The sequence below is a fragment of the Spea bombifrons genome, chromosome 5, assembly GCF_027358695.1.
Source record: "Spea bombifrons isolate aSpeBom1 chromosome 5, aSpeBom1.2.pri, whole genome shotgun sequence".
In the NCBI taxonomy this organism is placed as follows: domain Eukaryota; kingdom Metazoa; phylum Chordata; class Amphibia; order Anura; family Pelobatidae; genus Spea; species Spea bombifrons.
In genome coordinates this window covers 24,109,380-24,126,811 of record NC_071091.1, presented here as the reverse complement: position 1 = coordinate 24,126,811, position 17,432 = coordinate 24,109,380, and the positions used below count along the sequence as shown (strand labels likewise).

Below are 17,432 nucleotides of genomic sequence, written 5' to 3'. Positions count from 1 at the left end.
GTTATGGTGCAACGCAGTTATAATCTAATCTTTGTACATATGCCTTACTTATTTGGTATGGTTTGTGTGCAGTTCTTGTAGGTATTACGAATAGTGTGTGTGTGTGTGTGTGTGTGTGTGTACATGTATGCACATTTTTTTTCTTTCTTGAGCCCAGAAGGGCACCTAGTACCCCAAGCTTAAAATGTCAAAGTCAGAGCTTTGATGGCCGTGTAAGTTTCAATAGCACCCACGAGTTGATAGTCTTTGCATGTCTGGTGATCTAATAATCTATCTTGTTCCTGAAAGTATTTTACACCAATTGAGTTATATTCCCTTTTATAAACGCCTCTGATGAAATATTAAGGTACCAGGAACAAAATGTAGCTCTCACTTTGCTTTAACAACTCACGTGGCCATCGTCCAGCCTTTCGTTGGACTACCACAGGATTCGGTAATATCAAGGAAGTTATCTGTGGGGTTCCACTGTGATGCATCAGTCATGGCTGCATGGAAGCCGCTTCCATGTCAAACATTTGCCTTTTAAATCTGAAATGCCTGGTGTTGGTGTGAAATAAAGCGTTGGTTTTGTCTGGCTGCACAGCCGTGACTCATTCCTTCCTTCTGCGGTCGTTAACAAGACAGGGGCCGTTTGTGTGGCTCCAAATGCCGTTTCTCACCGGTGCCGCCGGGAATAATGGGAATCTTTATCGATCTGTACATTCTGTTGTGCGTGCTTTCACAGCCACTCGCATCGGTGAAATTCTGCTCATGTGGCTTTCATCTGTTCCGTAATTCAGAAGGAAATATTGTAATATGCCTCTGCGTGCAATGTTTTTGCCAATTGTGTGTCTATATATAGAATTATTATACCAAGTTCACGGTGCCTCTTGGCACCGTTTTAAAGGGAAAATACAGTTCTTCTGGGACTTTCTGCATTTTTTCAAAATTTTTACCATCACTCCTGGGTTCCAGTGGCATGCTTGTGTTGGCTAATCCAAGATTTAGGCGGGTATGCACCTGGTGAAGTTTCCCCCCTTGGAAATGCACACGGCATCTGGATCCAGGGCTCTGGATCATCGAATGCACTTGATGGGGTTCTAGTGAGACCCCCATGCTCATGTGCAGAAACAGCACCCATTGATTTTAGTGCAACACTTTCCTGCCGCTGATTGGTTGCTTCAAGCAGCCAATCAGTGCAATGAAACTTAAGACCACAGATGGCAGCTGGGAAGCTGGAGTGTCTTTGAGGAAAATCATCACTGCCAATGAACTCTGTCGATGTCTGTGCTGATTTGTATTATATACGTATCGTAAATATTCAGGTATAATATGAGCCTGTGCATAATACACAGGTATAACTTTATACTCTATTTTATAGGAAAAATGAAGTACCTGTCTATAATACACACTCACCAGACCAGATCATGTCACTGGCTGATCTATGACCAGTGACCTAAAATGTCATTGATCACATAAGTTAAAGTATTTTAAATATATTTAAATAAGTCAAATAAAAATCTTAAGTTTAGGTCACTTGCATTGGTGAATCAATAACCAGTGACCTAAAATAATCAGTTATAATAAAGATGTACATATAATATATTTATTGTATTAATGTGTGCGGTTTGGGTTTTTTTTTATTATAAAACCTGGATGACCTCTAATGGGAGGCACAGTTGACCTGGAAGTAGCTGTTGAACATTTATTTTTAACTCTGCTGCATGGGAGAACAGCATAGTTCAGCATAGTTGATAGTTAACCCTTCAAATGCAACTATTGTGGCATGTATAGGGTTAATAGCTTTCCCTTTCGAATTACACCCAAGATTTTACGGGAAACTGTTGGGAATTGCTTGAGGACCTGCAAACTCATTACCGAAGCATGGTCACTCAGGTCATCTCTTTCCTGCATCTTCTCTACAGTGCTAACTTATTAAAAGAAGCATATGTTATGGAAAAATACCTGTCGGTTGTTAATGTATTTCGTGTCCTGGAACAGGCTTTGAATAATAGTCTGCCTGCTGTTTCAGATTAAAGGCCTTTTCGATTTAGTTGCAAACAATTAACTGTTTCCTGAGTAAAGACTTTAGCGGCATGTTCCGTTTTAGCCCCTTTGTGAGCAGACTTTTTTCTTTCTCTCCTTTCTTTCTCAAAATGTTATACCCTCTGTGGCAATGGCGTTTTTTTTTTTTTTTTTTTAACATTTCTGCAGTGTTTGTGTTTAAGCTGTAATTGTCTCTCATTTAGTGTACCCACACAAATTATATATGTTTTGTATTATTTCAATCATATGCAATGTATTATCTATATAAAAAATAGAACATGATTAAAATATTTTTCAGACAAAATAAAATCCTTCCCTGTTTTTTTGGGGGGCGTTACATGGCAAGTAAAAGTAGCTTGTTGCTATATTATAAGGGTGTACAATGCACCTTACATTTTGTTATTTACAATACATTTAACTGTTACTGCATATTTTACATGATCTACTCTGATGAAGGTGAATGGCGAAACAGGTTAAGGCAACTGTTGTAGCGAACAATTCCTTTGGATAATAAGAAAAATACTTTTATTTACCATATTATAACTAAAATTACAATATCTGCGAACAAAGTCTTTCTGTTGACCATACTACACCAATTTTTTTGTTTTTTTTTCTCTTCAGAATGCATACATATGTTGCAAATATTATGTGTATGTATGTGTGACACATCGGCACGCTTTATTTTTACATTTGGTGTCACATGTGGATGACCATAAGGTGCGTTTTAGGGAAGAGACAAGCCGTTACACATCACTTCTTCGCATTCTGTCAGTCCTCTGTTTCCATGCATACTCAGCATTGCTTCTTTTTATCGGTCATTCTGTCACTGCAGGAAATATGCCATTAATTTCAGTTCTGATAAACAACTTCACTGGAATTGTGCTTTCTTGAGCATTAACAGGAATAAACAATTCCATCTGGGATGAGGTGGATGCTCTAGTCTTTTCCCAATGTTTTTGCAAAATGTATTTTCATATGCTTTTACATCTAACATTTTGCAAGAGAAAAACATTCACACAAGTTGTTTTGAAAAAGTGGAGACTTGTAATGACTTTGCTGGCATAGCTATTGAAGTGACGTAAATATATTTTTCTTGCTTTCCCTCTCTAACGAGAACACACAGTATTTGTATTGTTAGCGCAGCGTAATCCCAAACAGAATAAATAATGGCTTCTTATGAATTTTTGTCATGCAATTAGAGAAAGGTCAGTGCTGTCCACTTCCCAGATGGAGCAAGGAGCTCTGATTCTTCTGAATTAAAACAGAAAAATGTCTAAAAGATAATTTCCCGTCAAACTCCTTTTTCATAGTGTACATTTAATACAAGAAGTCTCATGATGACTTAAAACATAAAAACACCATTTCCCCCTTGATCACCTGTTTTTCTGCGCCCTCATACGCATTCCAATGCCGCCTTCTTTACATAGAATACTCAACCGTTCTGACCTTCTCAGATTACCTACATCAGATTCTCTGGCCCACCACATACAACCTTTTCCTCTATAACTCAACCACTTGAAGGTTCTGTTTTGACATAAAGTGCAGAGATCCTCAGTATGTGTTTTTCAAGCGGTCCCTCTCAGCTGAATGTCACTCGTTTCTGTATAAAGAATACAACATTGGACGTTTTGGTGTTCTGCTTAGTACTATATTGCCTGATGTCAGATGCCTAGATTTCCTGCTTCTGTTGGCCACCTAAAGTGTTTACTTCATACACATCTGTGTCCAGCCTTCTCTTTTTAGATGAGATGAAAAGATGTATGCGTGTGTAAATATATAACAAACATCCATACGTAACAAAAAAAAAAAAAGTAAACCCTCTTTTAATTCTACGGACAGATATAACAATGATCTGTTCCGTTGCAGGTCTATAAATTTGCTAAATAAACACCACATATTAGACAGTGTCATGATTTATTCAACAACAATAAAGCCAACATGAAGAAACCATGTGTGAAAAACTAAACTAAAACACAAGTACACCTTTACAATTCAATAGCTTGAAGTAATCGTTTTCTGTATGACCTTTTCAGTTTCCCACACTGTCTTTTCAATGTTGCTTCAGTTCATTGAGGTTTGCAGGAATTTGTTTATGCACAGCTATTTTATGGTCCCGTAACAGCATTTCAATAGGGTTGAGGTCTGGGCTTTGACAGGGCCGTTGTAACACCTTGATTATTTCAGGCATTCTGTTGTAGATTTGCTGGTATACTTGGGATCATCGTCCTGTTGCATGACCCAGTTTCGGCCAAGCTTTAGCTTTAGAATACTTTAGTATACAGTTGACGCGATGACTGCAAAGTTCCCAGGTCCTATGGCTGCAAAACAAGCCCAAATAATCACCCCTCCACCACCATGCTTGATAGTTGGCATGAGGTGTTTGTGCTAATAAACTGTTTGGTTTTCCCCAAATGTGGTGTTTTGCATTATGGCCAAACATCTCCACTTTGGTCTTATCTGTCCAAAGGACATTATTCCAGAAGTCTTGTGGTTTGCTCAGATGTGACTTTGCAAACCTAGCCTACGCTGTCATGTTCTTTTTAGAGAGAAGAGGCTTTCTCCTGGCAACCCTTCCAATCAAACCATACTTAGTCTTTTTCTAATTGTACCGCCATCAACTTTAAAATTTAACATGCTAACTGAAGCCTGTAGAGCGCCTTAGACCATCGGAAAACGCATTTCACAATATATAATTACATAATTTTATGGCTGGGGGGTCACCACAACATGAGGAACTCTATTAAAGGGTCGCGGCATTAGGAAGGTTGAGAACCACTGCTGTAGAGTCCGAGATTTAACTCTCATGAGTAATTTTTTTTGCAAATTCTCTGACCATGGGGTGAGTTTGCTGGGATGTCTACTCCTGGGAAGATTGCCATTGAATGTTTTCCACTTTTGAATAATCTTTCTCACTGTAGAATGATGGACTTTCAATTGTTTGAAAAAATTACCTTATAACCTTTCCCAGATTGATGGTCAGCAACATTTGCTTCTCTAAGAGCTTTGCTTCGGCTTCTGTAGAGATGGCCACGCTTGCTGATGATCCATTAATCAAGGGCATTTGATTTCCAGCACCTGCATGCTAGTTTCTTAATTCCTTTGGAAGCAGTAACGGTGTACTTAGTTTTTTTTACATAATGGCTTCTCCATTTTGGCTTTATTTTTGTTGACTAAATCATGACATGGTGTAATATGTCATGTGTTCATCTGTGGTTGTATTTACCTAACTTTTAGACCTGCTAAGGAACAAAATATGTCCTGATATGTTAAACTAAAGAATTTAAAAAGAGGGTGTACTTTTGTTTTGTGTGTGTGTATATATATATTTATGTATGTGTATAATAAATGTTTCTTTAACCTTGTATTCCCCGCACCTTATTAGTGCTTATTAATAGTAAATTGCCCTTTTTGGCTAGTTTTAACCAAGCTGATAAGCACCAGATTCTTCACTCTTAGCCAGAACAGACTTGCGTTTGCTGTAACTTTTGAATTTGCATACGGATCCTGATATTTTTTTTTTTTTTGTGGTGACTAATCATATCAGGTTTGTCACATTTTCTTATATGGTTCTTTCATTTCATAAACACATGTACTGACATGATAAGAGTTGGTATGACTCAAGATAACATGTTGTCTATCACAGTGTGCACGTGTATGAAATGTTTATCGCTGTAGTTTGCATCTCTTTGTTTTTTTGTTTTCTTTTTAATGTTAAGTGAGCGTTGGGTTCTTATGTGGGCATGAATACGAATAATTGAGCGTTTCTGCCATGCGACATATTCCTTGGGTTTTTCTATCCTTCATAGATAATGTTTAGCATTTTAGTATACCAAATGTTTAGTATACCAAAGAGTTCGAGTTTGTATGCAAGATTTTCTCAAAGCTAAATTCTAATTATGTATGTTTTATAATTTCAGGATAATGAAAAAAGAACTCCCCTCCATGCTGCAGCCTATCTAGGAGATGCAGAAATAATTGAGCTTCTTATTTTATCTGGTATGTCAGCATGTCGGTGTCATGTCAAAATAACATTGTTTTATATTAAATATAAATGGGTGGAAGGGCATCTACGGAAGAGCTGTCAAAATGAGTATAACAAGTTATGGAAGGAGGATTAAGGACAATCGTGCGGAGAGGAGATTATTAAAGGTCGTTATTTGGTTGAGGTGGCATAATTTTAGATACGTCAATGTAAGTAAATAGTAAAAGAAAGCTGAATTACGCTTTCTTTGAACAGTGCCATACATGTAATGCTTAGCATTGAAGAAAACTTTCATTTAATTTTGTTCCAATTTGTTGGTCTGCAGACCTGACGGCCACCGTATTTTGGGAGACTATCCCTGCTCAAATACTACCTTGAGACGTCGAGTGGGAAGGTCCCTCTGTGTAATAAGATCTCCCGCCAACATTATATTTTTCTTACTAGTATCAGATTAAAAATATGTTCTCAAAAATATTGGGCAACCTCCATGTCTGAAAAATGAAAGGTTATTGGACCAAAATGAAATAAGACTAGTTTTTGTTAATACTAACGGTAATGTGTTTTATGTCTGAGATATTCTGTTTACTCCAAGTCAGTATGATAAGTCAGTATGTTTATCTAGTAGATTAGACCAAGATAACAGACAGAACACGCATGTATGACAAATATTCTGTGTGAAATTATCTGCCAGCAATCATATGTTCCCGATGTATATTCCAATAGTGCCAGCAATCATATGTTCCCCGATTGTATATTCCAATAGTGCCTGCATTCATATGTTCCCGATATGATTGCAGGCACTATTGGAATACACATCGGGAACATATGATTGCAGGCACTATTGGAATACACATGTTCCCGATGTGTATTCCAATAGTGCCTGCATTCAGCATTGAACCCGTTCTGTTACGCTTACAGCCTGCAGATAGGACACACTGTAGGCCAACGACGGCCTGATCTTCCATGTACCAGGAAACGTCTCGCTGGTGCCAAAACAGTAGGGCGTATTACGTCTTGTGATCATCTAGACCACTTTCCATAGGATATAATACGTCCCAAGGTCACGAAGGGTTTAACATGCTATTGACTTTTGTGCAATAATATTGGGGTACGTGCGTTGCTTGCAGGAGGTTTCAGGATTTTGTTTTATTCCACTGGCTAATCAGCACATTTTATTAAATTGTGAGAGGAAGGAGACGGTGAAGAGAGGAGGCAGTCTGAAAGTGATGTTTGTTTTAGATCTTCTCGGTTCTGTTGGCAGCACCTGAATACTAAGTAGGCTGTGCTTTTCCAGCATCAGCACACTAACCCCTTTTAGCTAAAGCATTGCTGACTTGTTACAGCTGATGCAGACGTTTCCTATAGAAGAGCTCACTATGGTAACATTCACACCACACGTGAGAAGAAAACTCAGGAAGTGCCTGGTATGGATTTGGGACAATGCCTTTTGTTTGATTAGTATGATTAGTACTCTATCGAGATAGAAAGGAACCAAGTGGGTATTCTGAGAAATGTGCCGCCCCCCATACATGCAGGCAACCTGCTTGATCATCGGGTTACTGTTGTAAAACGACGTAACTATTTATTAGAAGTTTTTGGACTGGTTTGCTTATTTGCATGATTGTTGTCTAAAAAAATCAGTATCTGAGGTGATGGGAAAGTGGAATCCATGTGAAAACCTAAACACGTCCAAGTACAAGTATAGCTGTGGAAGTGATTGGTAATCCGTGAAACGAAAATGTGTACGCTGGGTAGTGAAACTGGTATTACAGAGATGGAATCCAGCTGCTGCTCTTTCTTGGCCACTTTGGAACATGAACCAACTTCTGGTCTAGGGAAACAAATGTTAAGATTTATGTCTCGAAGGAAATGGTGGTTAAACAATCCAGAGCTGTCGGTAAAATGGAGGATGAGGTTTCTAAGGCGGGTTGTGTATAACTTGTTTTAGGCGCATTATAGTAATGCCTCCCACCTCACCTTAAACTCTACGTTTCCTGATTTTCCCTGCAGGGATCTGATCTTTTTACACCTTTGTGCACAACACTGCACTCTTACCTAGCCTACAGTGTACCGGCGCTGCGCCAGGTCCTACACGATGTTCTCTGGCGTCCACGAGCACACTTTCTAATACATATCTGTTCTTTTTACATTCATATTCGCTGACGTATGTGTTCAATATAAAACGTTGATTGCAGACTTTAGTTACCTGGAAGCTCTTAAGAAGCATGGTAAGATTCAGCTCAGAGTTCTGATGCGGTTCTAGGTTTGGAAACGGATTAAAGGTCGTTGGGATGCGTGCTTTTATGCGAGGAAGGAAGTGTTTTTAGAGCCAGACTGGTTATACACGGCAGCCCGGCGGAAGACTGCCACAGACTTCCCGATATTTTTTTCTTAGTACCTTTTTTATTTTCTAAAATAATGTGACTAATACCATTGTACGCAATCCCGCTTGTTGCTGTGGTTACGCGATCTTATGGCTTTATCTGTTAACAATGAGTCATGCATTGTATGGCAAATTTAGATTTATTTCATGGAAACTAGATATTTCCGCGCTCTCTTGTCCAGTATGGGGGTTTGGATCCTGGTTTGATTTCTTTATTAAAACAGATTAAGAGAACATAATTAAAACTATTTTGCAGAATGCATTCAATGGTCACTTCAGTTAAAAAAAAAAAAGTCTCATAGTAAAAAGTCCAAAATAACTAATTGATCCATACTGGGCATCTTAAGAAATTATTTAGTAAAACATGGAATCTAAAGGCTGCCTTTATTAGAAATAATAGCGGCGTATGATGATTACTATCTGTATAACGTGTTCATTTTGATTATTGATCATCTTGTAGGTGTAAGTATAACCCATTAAAGGCTCCGCTCGAGTCATATTGTGGTGTGTTTTAAAGCTGCGGCTCTTTGTTATTAAAACTGTTATCCTTTCCTTCTTTTCTTTCAGGAGCTCGAGTGAATGCCAAAGATGGCAAATGGTTAACCCCTCTGCACCGAGCGGTGGCATCCTGCAGTGAGGTATATATCAATATTTCATGACCTGATTAGCGTGCGTCCGTGTGCCATGTATATCGATACATGATACGTGGGTTAGGTCACAGTGTCTATTCTTTTAAAACAGAAACAAGTAAATGGTTAACAAGCATGACAGTTGAGGGCTCCATGCCACAGTGGTGTTTCTCACGCTGGAGGGATTAATAGTATTACAAAGCCAGTGCTTTCAAATGCCACATGTTGTGTGTAACATGGACGTGTGAAGTTTTATGCTCTACGGCTTTCCCTTTCATCTCGGGCTGTAATTTTGGGCACGTTACCTCTGGCGTTTATTTTTATTGAATTTATATTTGAAAATCACATTCATGGTTTTTACCACTGCATATTCTGCATAAATGAACTGTTACAAGTATTTTAGTAGGCACTGATGTCCAATAACAGCGGGGATTCTAGTGCTTAAAGGCGAATGTTATTTTGCTGAGCTTTCTCTTTTCTTGTGACATTTTCTAGGATGCTGTTCAGGTGTTGCTGAAACATTCGGCCGATGTCAATGCTCGTGACAAAAATTGGCAGACCCCTTTACACATAGCGGCGGCAAACAAAGCTGTGAAGTGTGCCGAAGCACTGGTGCCTCTGCTGAGCAATGTTAATGTGTCCGACCGAGCAGGGAGAACAGCCTTACACCACGCGGCCTTCAGTGGCCATGTTGAGGTACGGACGGCAAACGTCTCAGAAAAGTTGTCAAACGTCTGCTCTTAGGCGCTTTAGAGGCATCTGATATATCTGATAGCTACCTGCAACTTATCTACATGTTTACCCATGTAGCATAAACAAATCTCTGCTAAAACTCTATTGCGCACTACTATTGTATGTAAAGGAAACCGTTAATAGGTAGGCTGGCTATCCCAATGTCATAGCATTTAAAGGTGAATGGCAACAATTTTGTCTATTATACTTTTACGGCGTGTAAGGCGCCATTATATTCTGCACTGCTGTGCTACCAATTGGATAGATTTAACAGGATGGAATAGTTGAATTTGCCAGCAATAACACTTTGGAATGATGATAAAGAGCACATGTCATCTCTTTAGTCACATCTCATACCTTACAAAATATGGTACGCTACAGCAGCTTTCAGCAGCATTAATGGATTTTCTTTTGGTATAATCACAGATGGTCAGTTTACTTCTGTCTCGAGGTGCCAACATTAATGCATTTGACAAGAAAGACAGACGAGCAATACACTGGGCTGCTTATATGGGTAAGTTTTTCTTCACCAGCTAATAGCTGTTGGGAATCGGCACTGTGAAATGATTACAGTTTCTACTGTACTGAGCAAAAATTGTAGGCAAGTGAGAAAACAAATGCGGTAATGTAAGAATGGTTTCAAAAATAGACATGTTTTTATAATTGGACAAAGTGAGTGAACAGAAGAAAAATGTAAATCAAATCTGTATTTTGGGTGACTTCTTTGACTTCAAAAAATCATAAACTAGCTAGCTATTTTTTTAAGGAACTCGACAGGTTGTTTTAAATATATCAGAGAACTAACTACAGTTCTTCTGTGGAGATAGGAAGCCTCAGTTGCGTTCTCCATGTAATCCCAGATGGACTAAATGTTGAGATTAGCCCTCTGTGCCGTCACTTCCAGGACTGCTTGTTCTTCTTTACGTTAGAGATGTTCTTAATGACTTTGTATGTTTGGTGGTGTGCTGCAGAGTTAATTTGGGGCTGACCAGATGGTGTTGCATGATGGATAAGTATCTGCCTGTACTTCTCAGCATTGAGGAGACCATTAATTAAAACTTGCAAGGAACCTCCATGCTTCACTGCAACCTGTAAACACGCACTCTTGTACTGCTCTCCATCCCTTCAGTGAGCCAACTGCCTTCTGCTACGGCCAAATGTTTCACATTTTTACTCATTAGTCCAGAGCTCCTGCTGCCATTTTTCTGCACCTGAGTAGTTGTCGCCTGGACGTATGGCTTTTTGGCCACAAGTCTTCGGTGAAGACCTCTTCTGATAAGATTTCTCCGGACAATAGATGGGTGTACCGGAATCCCACTGTTTTCTGCCAATGCTGAGCTGATGGCACTGCTCGACATCTTCAGATTGCGAAGGGAAGCATGATGTGTCTTTCATCTTCTACACTGTTTCCTTGGCCCACCACTGCATCTATGGTCCCGTTTTTGTTCTTCAAAAGAACATCTGGAAACCCTTGTCTGCCTTGAATTTGTTGTCTGGAAGAGACCTTGCTGATGCAGTACAACTACCTTGTGTCTTGTTGCTGTGCTCAGTCTTGCCGTGGTGAATAACTAGCCATATACTGCTTAGCCTGCCGCTACCTCAAATACCCAAAGTTGGCAAATCCCATCTAAACTTTCATGGCTTTATTGATTACCAAGGAGCTGAATCAGTGGGACTGCACTGCATTTTAACATAAACAATTTAAAGCCTTCTCTGCACACCATCAATGAGGCACATGCCTGGCAAGATGAGCTGCTCAACCCTAAGGTTTGGTCAGGACCTGCAAATATGCATAGCATATAACTTTTGTGCAGTACTATGTGTATGTATACGTGTGTCTACATTTTAAATATATATATTCCCACAGGCACACAACGTTAATAACATTCCATGTTCTGATTGTTCCATGAGAATACAGCCGTTTCCTCACACTGGCCTGCCACATCCTTTTTCAATTATGTTAAACGAAAGCACATGTCGCAGCCTCGATCCATCCGTAGACTTGTTTCTGTTGTTTTCTAATTGCTCGGTTTGATGCAAAGAGGGTAGTTAAGCTGACCGTGCCCCGCGGTGGCAGGGAATTGTGTGCCTTTTGTCCTTGATGGCTCCTCTACCTCTTTAATGGGAACACCGATAGTTAGTACCGGGAGACAGACTAGGATAAGACATTCTAACGGTTCCTTCCAGGAGGGGTGAAATATGTTCTATTACCGTACCAGGAAGCCAATCTCCCCCTGAATCGCTAGCTCAAACATGGTATGTTGGTAACGCTGGGCAACTGTTTTCATTTCTTTTTGGATTTTACATCAAAGGAGATGAAAAACCTCTTGATATTTGTTAAGCAGTGCGCACATCACAGTGATCAAGTTATGAAAATACATTTAATCATGCCGTGAAATGCTAATGTACAAAATTGAACTGAATGGTGTAGAATTTTATGAGACAGAATATTTGGGTCGGTTAGACCCCCGGAAGTAAATACTGAAAGGTTGTAGTGCAGATAAGCAGTGTTTCCATGCTATATTTTTCAGCAAACATTAACCCCTTGCGACAAGCTCCTTACTTGTTAAATGCATTATCTCAAGCGAATCTATAAAAAGTGATTCCTTTTGTGTCCCAAGCGAAGATCTTTCATTTTGATTTTTTTTTTTTAATGGAACATTTTAAATATAATTAATTTGTAAGGGTACTCTGTGTCTGCCGGAATCGCCACCAAGGCTTTTCTTGTTTTAGCCCTATACAGGACAACGCGTGTTCTGCGTCACTATTGTTTTTTAGATTCAGTGCCATAAACAGGAGTTCACATGGCTGAGAAGGTAAACATCAGCTGTATTTTTCTTTTCTCAGGTCACATTGAAGTTGTTAAGTTACTTGTGACTCATGGGGCTGAAGTCATGTGCAAAGACAAGAAATCGTACACACCGCTGCATGCAGCCGCCTCCAGCGGGATGATCAGCGTAGTGAAGTACCTCTTAGACCTTGGAGTTGATGTAAGTGAAAATTGGTTGTTAATGTACTTTATTATTTTATTTATATAACGCCAACAATTTGCGCTTCTTACAATACATATATTCAAGGGGTATGACAAGACGAGAATTGACAGACTAAGGTTTTTTATAGTTAAAATGAATTATGAGCCTTGTAATGACACACGGAGTGTATGTATATGTGTATATACATATGTGTGTGTATATATATATATATGTGTGTGTGTGTGTAAAAATATATGCGTGTGTGTGTATATATGTATATATATATATAATTTTTTTTTTTTATTGCGTCTGTTTTATCGGTTTTAGGCTTATTGGCAAGGAGAATATTCACAGTACAGGAATACAGAGCATCATGCTGTATTTTTTATGAAAAGCACACTGACTCTCAGTAATGGATTACCCATTTTAGTTAATTACCTCTGATGCGTTGTTTTAAAGGTGCACTCCAGCTATCGTATGCTCTTTAATGCATGTAATAACCAGGTGCCTCTTTTAAATGTCTCAGTGTCCCCTTTGTAAATGCATGGAGAGGTTCTCCAGAATCCTCCTCTGTTCATTTGTCGTTCCTCACTCCCCGATACTGGATTTCCAGACGATGTGTTCAGCTTCACATTTCTGCTGCTGCCTCCCGCATCCAGTCAGCTCCAGTGTTTCAGTGAGGGTCCCGGGGGAGTCTAATGAGACCCCCTTGTGCGTCTGTGCGCTGTGATTTCTGGAGTCCTTTTCTGCCATTGGTTGCTTTAAGCAGCCAATCAGTGATGTTTTCGCAGCTACAATAATAAAACTGCGCCATTGTGTAGATGAGACATGGTTTTACATTGCTTGTTTGGCCTTTTCATTGCTGTATAGACACTTCCACGGTACAAAGGCCACACGTAGAAGCGTTGCCCTGCTATTCACAATATATGCAACACAATCTTACAAATAATCCATATTTCCCCCCCTCTTTAAATAGATGAATGAATCCAACGCTTACGGGAACACACCTCTGCACGTGGCCTGCTACAACGGGCAAGACGTAGTTGTGAATGAACTCATTGACTGCGGTGCTAATGTGAACCAAGTAAACGAGCGAGGGTTTACGCCATTACACTTTGCTGCCGCGTCAACTCATGGAGCGCTTTGCCTGGAACTCCTTGTCTGTAATGGAGCAGATGTGAACATTAAGGTAAATTTACACTTCTTCCATCCCCTTTCATTGCTACCTTACTATAAAAAGCAGTCTGTTCATTACGTCTGTTCATTGCCGTGAGAAACCTCAAAGGACAAAAAGCCCTATATTCAGCCTAATCCTTCATTAAATATTAAAGCTGACATTCCACTAAACTTAACCTTTTGATTGCCGTCTCTGCAATTGCTCATGGAAATTCCCATCTCCATCAACACATAACCATATCGGGTTTGAAGCGCAGGGTCTGAACCGGAATGTGTTTAAGATGAAAGCAGCCTGACCTACTTTCTTGGCAGCTCACACGGTTCACCGCTTTAAATATGTATTTGGAAAGTGTTAAAATATTACACATTTATTACCGTTCAACAAGATGTCTTCAGATCACTTATAAGGCATTCATTTAGTTCAGCATCAAGACTTGCGCATCACAAACAAATGTATTTCTTTGATCACCACAGAAATCTTAAACATTAAAATCTCTTAACATCTTCTGGGCCCATGGTAAACAGATAAGGATTTTTTAGTTAAGTTGATTGATGAGTACAGAGGCTGTATTTCTTATCACAGTTTAAGTGGTAAAACTTAACCAGACATCCATTTGCTTGCTCTGCCACGTCTAGATTTTGAATGGAGTTTTCGGTAAAGGAATAGCCAAATTTCAATTGTCAGTACTTTTCAATTGTGGTACTTTTGGAAGTCATGGAGCAGTCTGTTTGTGGACATGTTGAAGTGTATTATGTAGTATGCCTGTAATATGCATGTCAGAATATCGGGGTTTTTTCAAACCACTTTCTCCATTCCATTATGAAACTCATGCGTGATGGTCATGCCTTTTGGTACATCCATTATCCGTCCAATTTTATTATCGTTTGATCAAACGAATAAACGGTTGCATGTGTCGTCTTCTGGGTCGTTGAGGATTCAGCAGAACGGAGTAAGGCAAAAGTAAAACGAGATGGTGAAATAAAAACTAAACCTACGTTAAAATCCCATTATTCTCGAGCATTTTGCTCCCTTAGATCTGGAAATGTGGCCCTCGATTACTATCAGTAAATGCTAAGAACAGGAGTGTATGTAGGTTTATAGAAAAGGGAGTTTAAACCCTTGTGGAATAGACATAAAGCTGAATATAAGTTGGACCCAAAACCCAAATAAGGTTTTACAGCAGGAAGAATAACTATATGGTCTTATCGCCATCAATTTCTGTGTGTTCTGCATATTATGAAGAGATGACATAAGAAGTGTACATATCCTACCTGAGTGGTTCTCCATCCACCTTCCTCAGAAAAGACTGTAGTATTTACTTAATCCCATCATGTTCAGCACCTTGAGTACTGGGTTGGGAATCGCTGTCCTACATGTCGCCTTATACAAACAATCCCTATAGTCCTTAAACAAGCTGAAAAAGTTATTGTGCTGTAAAAAATGGTCTCTTGAAAAATAACATACTATGTTTTGGACATGTCTCTGCTGTTAATGTTTTTATGTGTTGAAGATAAGTTAATTTACAAGTTTAGCCACATATTGTGTTAAACGCCAGATTTGATTCTTTTTTGTGTGTTTAGAGTAAGGACGGGAAGACACCGCTACACATGACAGCTATCCATGGTCGCTTCTCGAGATCCCAAACAATAATCCAGAATGGTAAATACGTCTCGTTATGAATGCTAATAAGCAATGTTGTGCTCTGTTGATCAGCCACTTGGCAGAGTTGTGGGTAAAAGAAATGGGCTTGGAGAAGCAAGTTCTGTCAGTCATAAGAAGCACATGAACCTCGGCTCTAGTTTAGTCGGGGTTGTATATCTGTTCGATAACTTTTCATCCTTACATCTGCTAGCCAAATGGCTACTGCAGTGTATAGGCAAAATGTTACCTCCAGCAAAACTAGAGGGCAAAACCGGTAAAAAGTGAGTTTTATTTCTGGTTTTTGTACTTATCTGGAATTGTTTTATCGCAGGAGCGGAGATTGATTGTGAAGATAAGAATGGAAACACACCATTGCACATAGCTGCCAGATACGGCCATGAGCTTCTCATTAACACGTTAATCACCAGTGGTGCAGACACTGCAAAGTAAGTGCCCAGCACTACCCAGCCATTGAGCATTGTAATGCAACCTTGTAATAATGGCTTCAGAATTAGATTTAAAGGTTGCTTTCAGCCTTCCCCTGAATTCTTATTTAAATGTAATCTTTAGAAATGCATGCACTGTGTGTTTGGACCACTTTATACAGCCTAGAGTAGCTTTGAATCAGATTGCCGCCACGCTGTATGAAATCAACACACTTTTTCTCTATATGGCTGTGATGGTAAACGGTCTTCTCCAGCCTTTGCTTAGTTGCGGTTAGTTTTTGCCTATAAAAAGATACGGCAATTTAGTTGGCAGTTGGTCTGCATGACTTGTAATATCTTTATGCTGTCGTAGAACATATAACCCGATCTCTGTTCTGTATCCTAGGAGAGGCATCCATGGAATGTTTCCTCTTCATTTGGCTGCCTTGAGCGGCTTCTCGGATTGCTGCAGAAAACTCCTATCTTCAGGTTTGTCAGGTTACTGAGAAATGATTTATGTCATTAAGTGGTCTCTGAGCAAAGTGAAATGTAAATTGAATTGCCCCCGCAGTAATGAAAGATGTATGAATGTAACAAGACTTCCTACTAATATATTTTCCTAGAATTTGGCTGCTGTAGATGAGCTCATTAACTGTTTAGCAGTAAAAAGGCCCTGATCGTGGTAATTTATGAGCTTGCACCGAGTACTAGACATAGCTCAGTGCAGAAGTCACCCTTGATCTGTCGATCCTTGTTGGATTACAAGTGGCTCCCTCTTGTCTAGCGGTTGTGGTTGGGGGAGTTATGATTGACAGGCAGGCCATGATCTTCCTCACGTTCACCTGAGGCACAAGACTACAAAACATGCTTAAACAGTGATTTTTACATTGATAGAAAACTATATTGTCCCTGTGTTACGCTGTGTTCCTATGCACAACAATTGATGGCCAGCAGTGTAGATATGTAAACCAAATGTTCAGTAACATCAGTTTTCTTTCCACAGCAGCGCATGTGATCTTGTTGTTGTAATCCGCAACTCCCTGTGATTTTGTGGCCTGATGGGATATATGTAGTCAGTCAGCCAAAATAGTTTTCTCGGGGAACGTTTAGGCCATTGTGCATTGCAAATGCTGTGTGCAAAACCATCCAAACGCAAAGTTTAGGCTCCTTAAGACTGTGTCTTTAAACCCATGTTAGAGGAGGATTAAATCGCCTTGTGTTTCCGTTTCGTATTATAGGTTTTGATGTCGATACCCCAGATGATTTTGGCAGGACCTGTCTTCATGCAGCAGCAGCTGGAGGGTATGCATTCTCTGCGTTACTAGAGAATTTATATCTAAACATAGCTTAACCGCTTAGTGTTGGGTAGTGAATTCAACATATTTGGTTCCGCATATTTTATTTTTATATATATATATATATATATATATATATATATATATATATATATATATATATATATAATA

The 17,432-nt window shown here is 39.4% G+C and overlaps 1 protein-coding gene across 4 annotated transcripts in view; it reads left to right on the top strand.

Moving 5' to 3' along the window:
- The window catches only part of ANKRD28 (ankyrin repeat domain 28), a 50,757-nt gene that overhangs the window by 21,341 nt on the left and 11,984 nt on the right, over positions 1-17,432 (top strand). For 3 of the 4 annotated variants that reach the window (XR_008354333.1, XM_053467736.1, XM_053467735.1), the window contains exons 3-12: positions 5,943-6,021; positions 8,958-9,028; positions 9,515-9,715; positions 10,178-10,265; positions 12,599-12,741; positions 13,700-13,912; positions 15,481-15,559; positions 15,873-15,987; positions 16,373-16,455; positions 17,205-17,268. Coding sequence is in view for 3 of the 4 variants with exons in the window: in XM_053467736.1 (XP_053323711.1) it covers positions 5,943-6,021; positions 8,958-9,028; positions 9,515-9,715; positions 10,178-10,265; positions 12,599-12,741; positions 13,700-13,912; positions 15,481-15,559; positions 15,873-15,987; positions 16,373-16,455; positions 17,205-17,268 (1,136 nt within the window). In the remaining variant the exon portion in view is untranslated. Of the gene's footprint in view, positions 1-5,942; positions 6,022-8,957; positions 9,029-9,514; positions 9,716-10,177; positions 10,266-12,598; positions 12,742-13,699; positions 13,913-15,480; positions 15,560-15,872; positions 15,992-16,372; positions 16,456-17,204; positions 17,269-17,432 lie in introns of those variants that run through there. The other variant, XM_053467737.1, reaches the window with a different exon arrangement.